At 45.9% G+C, this 15,212-nt stretch overlaps 1 protein-coding gene across 3 annotated transcripts in view; it reads left to right on the top strand.

Annotated features, from left to right (window-relative positions):
- Nucleotides 1–15,212, top strand: part of vps50 (VPS50 subunit of EARP/GARPII complex) — a gene marked incomplete at its 5' end in the record, with an annotated part of 122,231 nt that overhangs the window by 49,177 nt on the left and 57,842 nt on the right. For all 3 annotated transcript variants that reach the window (XM_080530783.1, XM_080530782.1, XM_080530781.1), the window contains 3 exons: nucleotides 4,350–4,392; nucleotides 5,486–5,584; nucleotides 9,047–9,187. In XM_080530783.1, the coding sequence (XP_080386909.1) occupies nucleotides 4,350–4,392; nucleotides 5,486–5,584; nucleotides 9,047–9,187 (283 nt within the window). The remainder of the gene's footprint in view (nucleotides 1–4,349; nucleotides 4,393–5,485; nucleotides 5,585–9,046; nucleotides 9,188–15,212) is intronic.

Below are 15,212 nucleotides of genomic sequence, written 5' to 3'. Positions count from 1 at the left end.
CATCAGCACTGTTCAATTAATGTGTGTGAGACTAGGCATCTGTGTGTTTAGATGAGAGTGACTTTTATGTGTATAGTAGCTAAAGCTCAAGTCGTGCCTGTTTTAAATATTCATTAAGGCGAGACACACACACACTCTCACCCAGCCCCATCCCCTCTCACTGTCACCCTGTCCTGGCACTGCCCCACTGTAGAATCGATGTCAGCAAGTGGGACTTCCCAAGGCTAATCCGGAATGGCCCTGCCCTGTCCTGCCCCTGTCCCTGGCCTACCCTACCCTGGCCTTGCCTGGCCTACCCTGCCTTCTCTATCCCTGCCCTGTCCTGCCCCTGTCCCTGGCCTACCCTACCCTACCCTGGCCTTGCCTGGCCTACCCTGCCCTCTCTATCCCTGCCCTGTCCTGCCCCTGTCCCTGGCCTACCCTACCCTACCCTGGCCTTGCCTGGCCTACCCTGCCCTCTCTATCCCTGCCCTGTCCTGCCCCTGTCCCTGGCCTGGCCTACCCTACCCTGGCCTTGCCTGGCCTACCCTGCCCTCTCTCTATCCCTGCCCTGTCCTGCCCCTGTCCCTGGCCTACCCTACCCTGGCCTGGCCTGGCCTACCCTACCCTACCCTGGCCTGGCCTGGCCTGGCCTACCCTCTCTATCCCTGCCCTGTCCTGCCCCTGTCCCTGGCCTACCCTACTCTACACTGGCCTTGCCTGGCCTACCCTGCCCTCTCTCTATCCCTGCCCTGTCCTGCCCCTGTCCCTGGCCTACCCTACCCTGGCCTGGCCTGGCCTGGCCTGGCCTACCCTACCCTACCCTGGCCTGGCCTGGCCTGGCCTACCCTGCCCTCTCTATCCCTGCGCTGGCTTGCCCTGCCCTCTCTAGTCTATCCTATGCTGTGACTCACACTGCTCTGCTGTGCTCCAACATGATGACTTTCTCATCAGGCACTCTAAAGAGGCAGATGTTAGGCAGGTCGCAGCACCCGGCATGTCCAAGCTGTCCACACATATCAACCTTGTTATGGAACCGGAAACAAGACTGCAGGAGATGTCGTACTGGACTGCACTGTTATGTGTTTTCTGGCATCTGCAGTCTTCTGTTTAACATCAGTGGACAGCTGTGGTTGAAGCATCTGTTCTCACTCACACCGGAACGGAGAGAGAGGGGGCCAGGCGAAGCGAAGACGTGGCCTCAAGGGTTCTGTGATATTGTCTTTTGAATCTTAATGTTTGTTTTTTGTGACCTTTCAAATACAATTGCTGTGAACATCAGGTAAATAGAGAAGTCGATTAAATAGCAAGTCAATGATCTAGTTCTTATCAACACTTCACTGTATTGAGTCGTCATCATGCCGTATGAGCCGAAGAGTAAACAGTTCCACTCCTCTCACACTGCTCTGGAGCTCAGAAGATTACTTTGAGAGACGTCGGCAAACAGAAAAACCGTATCCAGATATTTACCCTCCTCTAATTACTTTCTCTTTGGTGGCGGGAGGAGGCTGTTTATTTGTGGTGCCTTATCGCTGGCGTTGACGAGGCCTCAAATGATATGCTTAAGAGGAGTGGACCGGGTCGGGTTCGTTAAGGTGCAAGAAGCCAGTTAATTCAATCTAAGGGAGGAGAAACACCCCCCCCCCCCCCCCTCCGCTGTAGCAGGTTCAGTAGCCTAAACCTGGACGCTCCAGCACACAGAAAAAGGATAGCCACTACAACTTGCAATTCAGAGCCACACTCTCCTACCAAGAGCAGTTATTGTGTTGTTTGAGAGCCAAGATTTATGTGGTCGATACAAGCTTGGCATTTGGGAAAAGAGCAGTCATTTTTACAACGACTTCATTATGTATTATTAGAAACCGATAGTCTCCTGAAGACAACAGGAGCTTAAGGCAGGTTATTATTATTATTATTATTATTATTATTATTCCCTCTCTCTCTCTTTCCAATAGCAGGGTAATAACAAAATAAATAAAAAAGGACCCTTTCATTTAGTTCAAACGTTTCATGTTTGGAGGGTGAACCCATTGAGGACTAAAACCTGATTACAGTGCTTCCCTGATGGCTCTTGGGGTGGAGATGGGTGGAGGGTTGGGGAGAGGGGTGGAGGGGGGTGATGGCCATTGGACCTGAGCATCACAACGTGGAGCGCTCACGACGGCAGAGGCCTGTGTACAGTGACGACCCCGGAGGTGTACATCTCTGTGTACAGAGTCGTGCCCAGGGAGGGGAGGGCCACAAGGGCCTTGGTTGCCTGTAGCTTCCCTGGAGAACCCCAGTGGAAGCGTCAGCGCCGAATGTCTCTGTCTTAAAGAATGATCTTACTCAAGAAAAGTTCAAACTGTCCCATCGTACCCCCGGTGTTCAACTTTACTTGCTCTCTCTCTCTCTCTCTTCTCTTTCTTTCCACTCATTCTCTGCTCTCTTTACTGCTCGCTGTTGTTTCTCAGTCTCTCTCCCCTAGCTTTCTCTCCCTGCATCCCTTTTCTTTAATAAAGACCCTTTCATTCTTACGACGGCTTAGCGTTCCCACTGGCGAACCCCCCCGACGTGCCTTCTGTGGGTCCCATCAGCGTGGTGTCCACACCGTCCCAGCTCCTCAACAACATATTACCAGCGTTAATTGAAAAAGGAAACAGAGCTTTGCAGCCGCAGCCACAGCCAGGCCCCTCCTCTCCTGTCTCTACCCCATGGTGCCTGGGAGGTACAGGCATTTAATTGAGTATTTTTTCCCCCCTCCTCTCTTATTTATGCATTCCGTCTGATGGTAGAAAAGGAGGGGGGGGGGGGGTGGGGGGGGCAGCCCTCGGTGGTGCATCCCTCCCCTACCTCCTGTCAGAATGGGTTTGCTCCCCGGGTGAAACAGGCACACCGACGTTAATTACTTCTCACAGCTCTACAGCCCCCCCGCCCCCCCCCCCCCCCCCCCCCTCCCTCTCTCTATCTCTCTCTATCTGTCTATATCTCTCTCTCTCCGCCACCCCTACCCAGCCTGCACCTCTGTACAACACCACCACGCACCGCCCCACTGACTGGGGTACCCGACCAGCGACTTATTAACTGCCTTGCCTCAAAACGGCACACACACACTCCCTGGAACACACACAACGGCACACACACACTCCCTGGAACACACACACACACACACACTCCCTGGAACACACACAACGGCACACACACACACACGCCCTGGGACACACACTCCCTGGGACACACACAACAGCACACACACACACTCCCTGGGACACACACAACAGCACACACACACACTCCCTGGGACACACACAACAGCACACACACACTCCCTGGGACACACACAACGGCACACACACTCCCTGGGACACACATAACAGCACACACACACACTCCCTGGGACACACACAACAGCACACACACACACTCCCTGGGACACACACAACGGCACACACACTCCCTGGGACACACACACTCCCTGGGACACACACAACGGCACACACACTCCCTGGGACACACACAACAGCACACACACACTCCCTGGGACACACACAACGGCACACACACTCCCTGGGACACACACAACAGCACACACACACTCCCTGGGACACACACAACAGCACACACACACACTCCCTGGGACACACACAACGGCACACACACTCCCTGGGACACACACACTCCCTGGGACACACACAACAGCACACACACACTCCCTGGGGAGACTCTGATGCGTCCCTCTGTGTTCTGCGTGTGGGTTGACCTGAGAGAGACCCCCAGCAGCACCAGAGAGAGTAGCAGAGTGTGTCTTTTATGTGTTGTTGCTGCAGCGTAGCACCAGCAATAAGAGAGAGAGCCCACTGGGGAGAACGCTATAAAAGGTTTAGCTCAAGCGTTTGATGTTTGGTTGTGTCCGCAAGGGTCTTCGTATGAGAGATTGCAGGTTCACCGAGAAAGCACACACACACACACACACACACACACACACACACACACACACACACACACACACACTGAACTGAACTGAACTGAACTGAACTGAACAAGTCTTTTAAGGTGTTTCCTATTCATAGAGAATGGACCACCAGTACAGCATGGTCACTTAGTGGTCCGCACAAAGCATTTGATCAAACGGCTGCATTACTCACCGCAGCGGACAGAGGGGACCTTTCCTGTCCCTTTTGTAGATGGCCGCTCCTTTCTTGTCCCTTTTGTCTGTGAAAGAAGCGATAACACAGTGCTAGCCTTGATACGTGCGGTGCAGGTAAAGGCTGGAATACATTTTAAGGTCTCTGACAGGGTTGAAGAGAAGTTGAGGGATGTGTGTTGTGGATGGCCATTGGCCCATGCTGATTTTAACAATGCCGGGTTTTTTTTCTTCTTCTTCTCCACAGTGAATTGAATTCGAAGCTGCAAGACACACTGGAGCAAATCGAGGTAGGAGCAGCGTTCCAGCTTGTTGTTCACACTTACTGTTCATGTCATGAAGCCAGTGTCACACCTATAAATGGATTCAGTATGAACATTAACCTCTTGTCATTTCCAAAACAAAGCCCTAGGGAAAACATTTTGAAAATATGTTTGGTTTTGACGTTTTAATGGTTATTTTCTGACTTTGCTTGCAATATTGACACACAGTATTAAAAAAAGTAATTACTGGTAGAAAAACTTGTTGATATCACACATTTAATCTAAACTACATTTTAATAATCATATCTAGTAAATAGAATGCAAAGCAATTTTTCCATATCCACGCTTGGGGAGGTTCATTACCTGGAGCTGTTGTATACAGTATGTGTGTAAATACACACACACACACACACACACACACACACTGCATTCGAGAGCTTATGTGACAGTGCCCAAGTACACACTCGCGCCCGAGCACATGCACACACACACACATAAACACACACACACACACACACACACACACTTCTCCCTGCGGTGGATTGGTCGACACAGATCCGCGGTGTGGGTCAGGCGGTGGGTGTAATTCTGAGGCGGCCAGCTTTGCGTGAAGCTCCCCCTGGCCGCCCCTCTGAATGTCCTGCACGTCTCCTCGTCACGCTCACTCATCCGGCTTTCTGTAGCATGCAGACGAGTCGCTGCATGAGCCTTTATGGAAATGCAGGCAGCCACCTGAATAAAGTCATTTCTATCCATCCATCCATCCATGTGTCTGTTATAGATCAATACAGTACACAGTCTTGTGTTTTTAACTACTTTCTACATTTTGTATAGTTAACCCTCGTAGCATTGTTGAACTAGTAGCATTTCCATCCTTCAAACATGATTTTGTGAGGCTTCAGTTCAACCTGTCACCCCCCATGTTTGGCTCTCACAGCTCCCTCCAACCTTGACACAATCTTTTGACCTTTAGATTGTGCTACAGCACCTCCTACCCTGCTCTCCCTGGCGGACAGCTATGACAGGTCGAATTAACCAGGCTCCGAATGTTGACTTATATCCTGGTCTAAGTCCTTAGTCTGAGCCCTGCTAATCCTCTCTCTACCCACCGCTACTACAGGAACAACTGGACGTGGCGCTGTCTAAAACCTGCAAGCACTTTGACGTCTCCCACTACACCAAAGTTCAGCTGGCCTATACGCTCCTGGGCAAGACGCAGGTGAGTGACTCACTCCATTCACCAGCTTTGCCTGGTGTGATTGTCCCGGTTCTGTCATCCACCCCCTTTCTGCACCATTTCCTCCTCCTCCTCCTCCTCCTCTTCCTCTGTATCTTCCTCCATCTCTCTCTCTTTGGGCTCCAATTGGCATTAGATGGAGTGATATATAGTGTATGATGAGTAAATTATTTTTAATCAACTCTGTACTCAACAGAATTCTCAAAAACAAAATTGTTGAAGACAAGGTACAATTAAAATCATACTGCAGAGTACTCTTAAGGTATTTTTTTGCTCTGCTCAACACGATCCACTCCAACAAAATTGGGGCCCTTTGTCTCTCTTTCTCTCTCTCTCTCTCTCTCTCTCTCCCTCTCCCTCTCCCCCTCTCCTCTCTCCCTCGTTCTCTCCCCACCTCCCTCCCTCTGTGTTGAACTGTGGGGATGACTCATTCCTGGTTTAATATTGTCTTCCTCGAGCTGAAGGAAAATAATTGTTCTTTCTTCTGGCTTCCCTACATACACAGAATAGCAAACCTGTGATTTAGTATAGAAATCCCAGCTAAAGCTTTTCCATTATAAAACTAACCCCCTCCCCCCCCACCTGCACAGATCACCCTTTTCCCTAGAAATAGTATTGATCCAGGGATGAAGGAAGCACACAATCTAGGTGTCAGTTGACAACATTGGCATACAGCAAGGCATACGGCAGCCTGTTGTGATGCTGAATGATCCCTCCTTCTGGAGCTGTTGTATACAGTATGTGTCTCGTGCGTGTGTGCGTGCGTGTGTGAGGGGGTTTGGTCTGTGTTTCTGTCAGTGTGTGTGTGTGTGTGTCTGTGTGTGCGCATCTGGCTGATTGTGTATGTCTGTCCGCATGACCGAGTGTGCTCTGCCGTGTGAGATCATCACGTCGGACAGCTTAGATGACAGTCAGCTGTTATCTGTTATCAGTGTGGCCGTCTCCTAGTTCTTTCCCCCGGAGGTTAAAGAGAGGGACATGAGCCCCCTATCACTGCTCCAGGTGAGCCACACGCTTCTGGAAGCCTCTGCTGCTTCCCCTGCCCGCAGGACAGATCAATCACCTGTCCACTCTGTCATGGGCAACGTGGCGATGCATGCCGTTTGAAGACCACCACCACAAAACGCTGCCTTGCCCATAAGACAGCAACTCTGGGAAAAGCAGCTGGCTTGCTATAAAGAAAATCGCTAGATTTATGGACAGGACAGAATATCATGAATATCATCAATGATCGTAAAAATAATGAATTGCATTTATAACACTTTTCCAGTACTCAATGCACTTCATATCCTAACACGGTAGCTCACCTTATCAGCCAGCGTGTCACACCGACCTAGTAGTGATTGAAATGGGCTATATTAGAGGTCCAATGAGATATTCTTAAGTAAAACTTAACAAAGAGCTCCATTCAAATGACAGTATCACAGCCCACATAACCTCCACTAAGTGAGCGACCATTATTAAAAAGAAAACCATGTTAATGTGACTAGTCTATAATTGACGTCAGTCAGCATATAGCCTGTACTTGAACTCAGCTACTGTGCCAGCAAGGCAAGAGTTTGAATGTCTGAAGTTTGAACTATCCCTGTATATCTAATTGTAAGTCGCTTTGTCTGTCTGTCTGTCTGTCCCTGTCTCTCTCTCTCTCTCTCTCTCCCTCTCTCTCTCTCTCTCTCTCTCTCTCTCTCTCTCTCTCTCTCTCTCTTTCTCTCGCTCTCTCTCTCTCTCTCTCTCTCTCTCTCTCTCTCTCTCCTCTCTCTCTCTCTCTCCTCTCTCTCTCCTCTCTCTCTCTCTCTCTCTCTCTCTCTCTCTCTTCACACACTCACACACTCACACACACACAAAACCTGTCCTGTCCCTGGCACTCAGCATTCCCTAATGAGACTGGGACTATGTTTCCCTTAACTTTTTTCTTTTTTTTTACTATTTAATTTATCTAATGGAAGCATCTGCCAGGGCCATGTATTAATGAATACCTGTCAGAGAGAGGTTGTGTTCAGATGCAGGTCTTAATCACAATAGCATTCTGGTTTTGTTATTGGGAACAAATCCTCTTTCACAGAGGTGCTGAGTGAGTGAGAGGGTTGGAGTAGGGTTTGGTGTTGGGGTTAGGAGGAGAGCAGGTGGCGGAGGATGTCAGGGGTGGCACTTTGTCTCAAGGTCACCTCCATTAGCTCCATACATTCTGTGGGAACTCATCCACCTCCCGTTCACCTCCCAGCAGAGCCAAATCTGTCACGCTAAAGTAATTTACAGAGGAAGACACCTAAGCTCAGCTCTCTTCTACTTTTGGGTCATTCCATGACAAATCAACAGACAAAAGAGGATTTTGACACCCACCATCTCAGCTTGTTCTGAAATTGTTTCTGTAGTTGGGAACAGATAAGATAAGTATTCCTGCGTGTATTAATGCAAAACATTATTTTGGAGAAATGTAGTTTCATATAAATGGACCGCACTTATATATCGCCTTATTCCAAAGCACCTTCAATGGCCTCTAATTTTCCATTCATACACACATTCACACACCAATGGCAGCAAGCTATCGTGCAAGGTGCCGGCCCCGCTCATTGGGAGCAATTTGGGGTTCAACGTCTTGGACAACGCGACACATGGCCAGCCAGGGATCAAATCGCCAAACCGCAGACCTTGCGATCATTCGACGCCAGCTCTACCTCCTGATCCACAGCCACATTAATATATCTGAGAAAGCTAATCGATTATACCCAAACTGGCCATTTTCATTTAGTAGGTTAGTAATAGAATTCAAACCCCAAAGTTGATTTGGATCAACGTCCTACCTGGTAGTGACTAAGACAGGAGGAATCCGCAACAATGGTCAAAAGTCACATAGAGTTAGAAGATTTAGAAAAAGATTTTATCCGCCACTATGCAACATTAGTTCTCTATGTTTTATGAAGTATTTTATACAACAGTTAGTTCCGACCAAGTCATTTGATTGGACAAGAGGCATTCCATGAGTGCTGATATACAGTATAACAGCACTGGGACTTTTAACTATAGGTATCACTCCGAAATAACCGTTAATATCAAAGTAGCTAGCCTGCAGATGTTTGTGTTCGGGTTACTAGGCAACAGTCCAGTTGCGGAACAATGTTTTGTTGACGGAGCCAAAATAAATGATTAAATAAACAAACAAATCATAATCTGTTGTCACTTATTACTGTTAACTAATTAATTGCGCTGTAGAACTGTTGTATAAAAGCAATATCACACTCGAGGTCGTGCTGTTATACTGCTGATATTCAGTATAACACACTCCCTCTCGTGTGATAATGCTTAGATGAAGCTACGGCTTGGGAGTTTTGTTTCTTTATGCTATGGCATGTATTTCTGGTGAATATGATGACTACAGTGTTGCCCTGTTCAAAGATATAATATTAGCTGCTACTTTGAGCCCAACTCTCTGTTTCCCTTCCACAGACGGCCATGGACCAGCTCCACATGCACTTCACCCAGGCCATCCACAACACTGTGTTCCAGGTGGTTCTGGGATACGTGGAGCTCTGTGCCGGCAACGCTGACACCAAATTCCAGAAGATGCAGTACAAGGACCTGTGCACAGTAAGCATGTTCACCCTCTCAGACGGGCCTCAGATGGGCCTGCCATGCCATTACAGGGTTTACATACAGTCTATCCAGGTGTACGTAGGTATTGAGTATATTAAGTTATGGCCAATATAGGTGCCCATTAGTATGTTTTATAGCAACAGCTAATGTCATTCAGAAACGAAAGTGTCAGTAATATTGCGGTAAAGGTATGTGGTAAAGCAGCATTTTGCCAGTCTTAGAAGGAGCTATAAAGTTGGAAGACTGAACCCTACCCCCTATATTTTCTAATTTAGTGAAGAGCTGAAATAAAGAATTAAGACCACATGAAGTCCCCCAGCGGTGATCAGTTAACTTGATAAACAACAATCCTCTCCTCAGACACATTACTCTCTCAGGACTCATATTGTGCTCTAGCCAAGCAGAAAATTCATTATTATCTTATATGAGGGATGGCACATTATCCCCTCTGCCCAGTGAAGGAGTGAATGAGGGGAGAGATAGTGAGAAAGAGAGACATTTCTCAGTCTGGGGAGAGGCATTCTCCATCACAGACCTCTATGAGATAATGAATCTTGGTTATGTGGACAAATGGCCTCTTTTGAGAAGTGCTGCTGACTAGTGTCTCTGTTGGGCCAAACCTGTGGGCCAATCCAGAGCCTGTGTCAGTCAATCTTTTCCAAACACTGCAAATCACATTTGCATGCCTATAAAGCATCTGCAATCACCGGGGTCACGCATCACAATCTCTCAGAGTGAGGTGTCTTCTCTTGATGCTTTTATAACCAGATACTGCTGAATGGGGGAATGAAAACACTTTAAGTGCTGCTCTAGAAGACTCTTTCACTCCCACGGTTGTAGTTTCTATCTTAGCCAACAGATGGCGTAGATATAGCTGTGTATCTGGTGTGAGACACGCTAAGGGGGGTATTACTAAACCTGTGGGTCAGGGGCAGGTGAAAAGCACACAGCCTAGGGCATCGACTTGACACTGTACTTTTGAGATTGCTGTATTTATGGTGGGTTGGTGGTGGCGCAGTAGAGCAAAGATATCCCTCTTGTGCCTGAAAGTAGGTCTCATTTCTTTCCAGTCGTCAATGTAGCAAAACAGTGCATTATTTAGGTTTGCCTTTCCAAAACATGTTTTTCCAAACTGTCTAAGTACAGATAATTGAACATCACTCCTCTGTTGGTGGTAGTGACCTGAATTGAAGTAATCATCACTCCCTGTGGAATGTGTAGTGTTTGGGGATTCATAGAGTGGAAGGAATTTAAAAGCTAAAGAGGGCATTGAGTGGGGAGGTTTACCATAACCTTGAACAGGCTGCTAAGTTGTTTCCCCACTGCTGCTATCGTCATTATCATTTCGGAAACGTTTTCAGGGCTTATGTAAAAACTCTGGGCATGGGTATAGAGGGCCACATTCACATGGCCAGGAAAATGGCAACCCTCTTGTCCCTCCATGCCCATGTTACATTTAACTTCACCTCTGAAATTGTATGGTATGCACTTTATAGACAAATGGACTGCACTTATATAGCGCCTTATTCCAACGCGCTTTACAATGGCCTCTCATTCACCCATTCACACACACACACATTCACACACCTATGGCGGCAAGCTACCATGCAAGGCGCCGGCCCGCTCATTGGGAGCAATTTGGGGTTCCGTGGGGTTCAAGGACACCCCGACACGTGGACAGCTGGTTACGATGTCAACTACGAGACGGGTCGCTGATTGACTCTCGCACCCAATCGCCGACCATACGACTCCAAAAACTATATGTAAACACCCTGCCAGCGTTATCGTCTCGTCACCGTCTCAGATCACAAATTCGGTAGTCGTGAGTCGGAGTCGTGAGAGTAACAAGCACCGCAGTGCACTCAGTACGTTTAAATGCTTTGATAAGTCGCATAATGTTAATTGCCAGACAAGGCATTTTTATAACAATAATATGATCCCCTGAAGGAATGAATTATCGGGTCTTCAGAATGTCTCCTAAACAAGAAAATTGCCATTGGGGTCTTCATAACTTGAGAAGAAAGCAACCAAATCAGCATATAAGTGGTCGATAGAAATACTATTTAGTTTCAACACAACATGCAATTCTGGATTTTTTTTTATGTTGGAGGATTAAAATGCTTTTCATGGTCAAATATATTTATTACATTTCCATGTTTTCAATTGTGTTCAAAAAAGTGCAACCGCCGCATTTTGTAATAACCTGCACAATATGTAATACATTTATTACATAATAAGGCAAACGTTATTACATTTTGCGTTCAGCCAATTTATTACATAATGTGGTGTTATTACATATTGAAAGTGACTTTTTATTACATTTTGGGATTTTATTACATAATGTGCAGTTATTACATAATGAGGCTTAACAGGGTGTCCTACGTTTTTCCTCACAAGAACATTGCTTTTCTATTAATTACATTTTTAAAAGTAACTTTTTCTTTTTGATTTGTTTAGTTATATTACCTCCATCTCTCAATATTGTTAAAATGAAGATCAAATGTCCATATGTTTAAATATGTTGAAAAAGTCAACGGTTTTGATGGTGTCCTATCGTTTTCGCATGACAGTAGATGCAGTCTTTCATCAGTTTGTAAGCACCCTTCTTGGAAAAAAAGGATAAATACTATCAGTGTGGATTTTAGAACAAGGGAGAGAAGTTGCCTTGTGAGGATGTAGTTGTTCTCTCTTCCCGCTAGCATTCCCATACCCTCTTTTAAAACAGATAAGGCTGTTCTGTCTGAGACCAATCATTGTTTCTCTAAGAGGTGGTGAGTGCTTCTTCAGGTGGTGACGAGTGCTTCTTCAGGTGAGTCATGTGGGCAGTGGTCTCAGCTAGGGAACAAACCATCAGACTTTTCTGAGCTGAAGTTGCTGTGGGATGTTGGGGCTTCCAGTCCCTCCCCAGAGCAGGTACATCATCAAATATACACAGGACAGTATGCAAATAGCCCTCACTACTGTTCTGAACTTTGCACCTAGTCATGGAAATTTAAATTCAAGGGAATCGGGTACGCCAAAAAGGTCAGATCATATCGTGAAGTGCCTTATGAATTTTACATTATAACATCATTATTGGTCCCCCTGCCCCTCTCTCCTTCTGGACTGGCTGACTCTCTGCTCTGACGGAAATAGCTCCTGATTCACACAAGGCACTGATGTATTCTCAAACAACAACCACTATCACCAGTACCACAGCAGCCTCAGCTGCGAAAGTAAAAAAGTTGTTCACACTTTACATGTAGTTGTCCCTATACTCGTCTAGTAATATAACATTACTATTTACTGTAACATAGTTGTATTTACACATGAATTAGGTAATTACATTGTATATGCAGATGAGCAGTTTTCATATTGATGCAGTCATTCAGTCATTCAATAATGACTGTTCCTAGTTCATACAAGTGGAACTACCGTAAGCAGTCATTGCAATTTTGTAATAACCCAAACCACTCAACTTCATTGCTATGGAATTACAAAACAGTTGCTAATCAAATTTTGTGAGTAGAGTAATTACATAATTACTACTGTACATATTTGTAGGTGTGATTAGCTACCCATTGCATTGACCGCTTGTGCATCTGTCTTTTCTCATCTGTATCAGGTGTCACTTCCATTAACTAAACTCTTCATTCAACAATGTGGGCTGATGAATTATTTCCAGAGCATTACACATATCAGCCTTTTCTATCATCCAAAGGTTGCTGGCTAGTAATGATTGGTATCAGTACCTCTATAGAGTAATGTCCCATCATTTTGATATAGGACAATGTGAGAGGATGGTCTGTTGTTCATCTGGACACACTTGTGTAGGACCCTGGTGGAGATATACTGTAGACCACAGGCGGCATTTTGTACAGTACTCACACCAACACTATGACCCTGGCCTGGCCTAGCCCTCTAGCTCTCAGGGCATGGTTTTGTTCCATTGTTTTGCTCCATTATTTAGTGAAACTAATCCTTTTCCAGAGCAGAAAGCCTCTCATCTCTCCCACTTCTCCAGCTGCGATAGAAAACGCCTGGGGGTTTGGCTGTTACTGCATCAATAAACAACGCAACACTGAGGCCAGTGGTTGTGAGCTTTAATTTATTAAGACTGTCTGCTTTTATTTGTATCTGTGAGCTCGGAATAGGTTCAAGTTTTAGTTTCCTGTTTCTTAGCTTGTTTCTTTCTAGCTTGTTTTGGGGTAAAACTAAAGTTCATACACTCTTAGTCTGTGCTATTGTTGAACAGTATTAACGGTAGTTTCCCCCTGCAAATTATAAATGTAACCGATGTCCTTGCAGAGAGCAGTCATTTATGTATTCTGGATACTCATAAGCATAACCCAGTTGTTTGGGCTCAAGATGCATCTGAACGTCGTGTACCCCAGGTCTTATTGTAGTTGGATTCTATGGAGCTTGTCATTGTCTCTTAAGGGATCTTGACTTTTAAGTCTTTTTTAATGACTTTTGTGTCTACTGTGCAATGGTGCTCCTTCAAAATGTATAATTCTTGAGCAGTGGTACATCATAAGGCTACTTTGGTAATGTATGCAGCTCCCCAGAAATTGTTATTATTTTCCTTTCATTTTTTAGACATGCTTCCAGACAACTCTGCGTCGGAATTCGATCTGTCACATCAGTGAAACAGTGTCAAGTGCAGGGTGTTGTTTGTCACTCAGAAACTTACCTGGTGTTGGAAAGAGATTTAGCTTGCTTTTACCCTGGTCCTCATGGGGGCAGCGGCCTGCCGTAATTAGTGAGTTAATGTGGAGGATTCTCCTTCAGGAGATTGTACTTAGATGGAGGAGACCACATTTTGCTTTGCTGGCGTTGCAAATCTAAAGATTGCTGACTAGCAGGGTGTTAAAAAAAAAAAAAACGTTTTTAAATATCCCCTGCAGTTTGGGGGGGGGGGGGAGCACTTTTATCATTTCTAAAAATGGAAGTGAATCAGCAAAAAAATGAATCTCCATTCAACCCCGGCCTCCATCCCCAACCTCCGGACGCTCTTTCTGTGGCTTAGTGTAGGAACACATTGATCATTGATGAGCCTATAATCCAAATGGTTCCTAAAATAGATATAAACACAGTATATGGAATTATCAGGCTCCCATCCATACATCAAACAGACAGTATGATGAGTATCTGCCCAGTGGGTGGTGGAGCTGCTCTTATCAGAGATACGGCTTTCCCTTCCCCTCCCTGTGACCTTACCGTAAGAAGGTGTGGCATGTTTCCACAGCAGCATCTACCTAGTTGATTGCCCCACCCCACTCCAGGATTCTGGGGTGGCCAGTTCCTCTTCTCAGACCCACTGAAGATCACAATGCCCTCTCGGCCTCTCCTGGTCCCAGTTGCCTGGCAACCCCTCATGTGATATTGCCTCTTAGGAGAGCATCATATGGGGCTAAGCCATTGATTGTCTGTTGACCCCGTGGCCTAGACATGAGGCTTAAAACCTGTTAATCACATTTAATCACATTTTTAAATGTATTTATTTATTTATTTTTATCAAAAGAGGGAGTCTGGGGACATCATTTTAATTAAAATGTTCTAAATTAATGTTCATCTCAAGTAAAATGCTCATAATATCCTCCTCATAATATCCTCAGTAAAGACGATTTGTCACACCAGTGAGCTAATGTTATTGCGGAAAAATAGGGTGCCGTTAGAAAACAATGAAAATCCCTGAGATGAAATAGATTCAGTAATAAGCTCCGTGTTGTCTGTTTTATATTGTATCTGCTGAGGTATGAGTCACACAATGGCTTCAGGCTGCCTGTTCCTCATCCTTCATTACACTCAGTGTTCGCTAATGTTAGTTCCATTTCAAACATCTCAGGAGACGTCCATTTCAACATCTAACCTACACTCACTAGTTGTTGCCTTTCAGGGTCTTATCTTAACTAGCCACTAGGTTCAGTCAGTACAGCCTGGTTATTCTTTGGCTAGTGTCTGTGCGTGACATACTTGTAACATACTGTACATGCACTTAGCCAGTGGCAAACTGACATGGCTTGCATTTTTCCAATTT

The sequence above is a fragment of the Nansenia antarctica genome (genome assembly GCF_963989245.1).
Source record: "Nansenia antarctica genome assembly, chromosome: 5".
NCBI lineage: Eukaryota > Metazoa > Chordata > Actinopteri > Argentiniformes > Microstomatidae > Nansenia > Nansenia antarctica.
The sequence above is the reverse complement of the archived record's forward strand: the minus strand, read 5'-3'. Positions and strand labels throughout refer to the sequence as shown.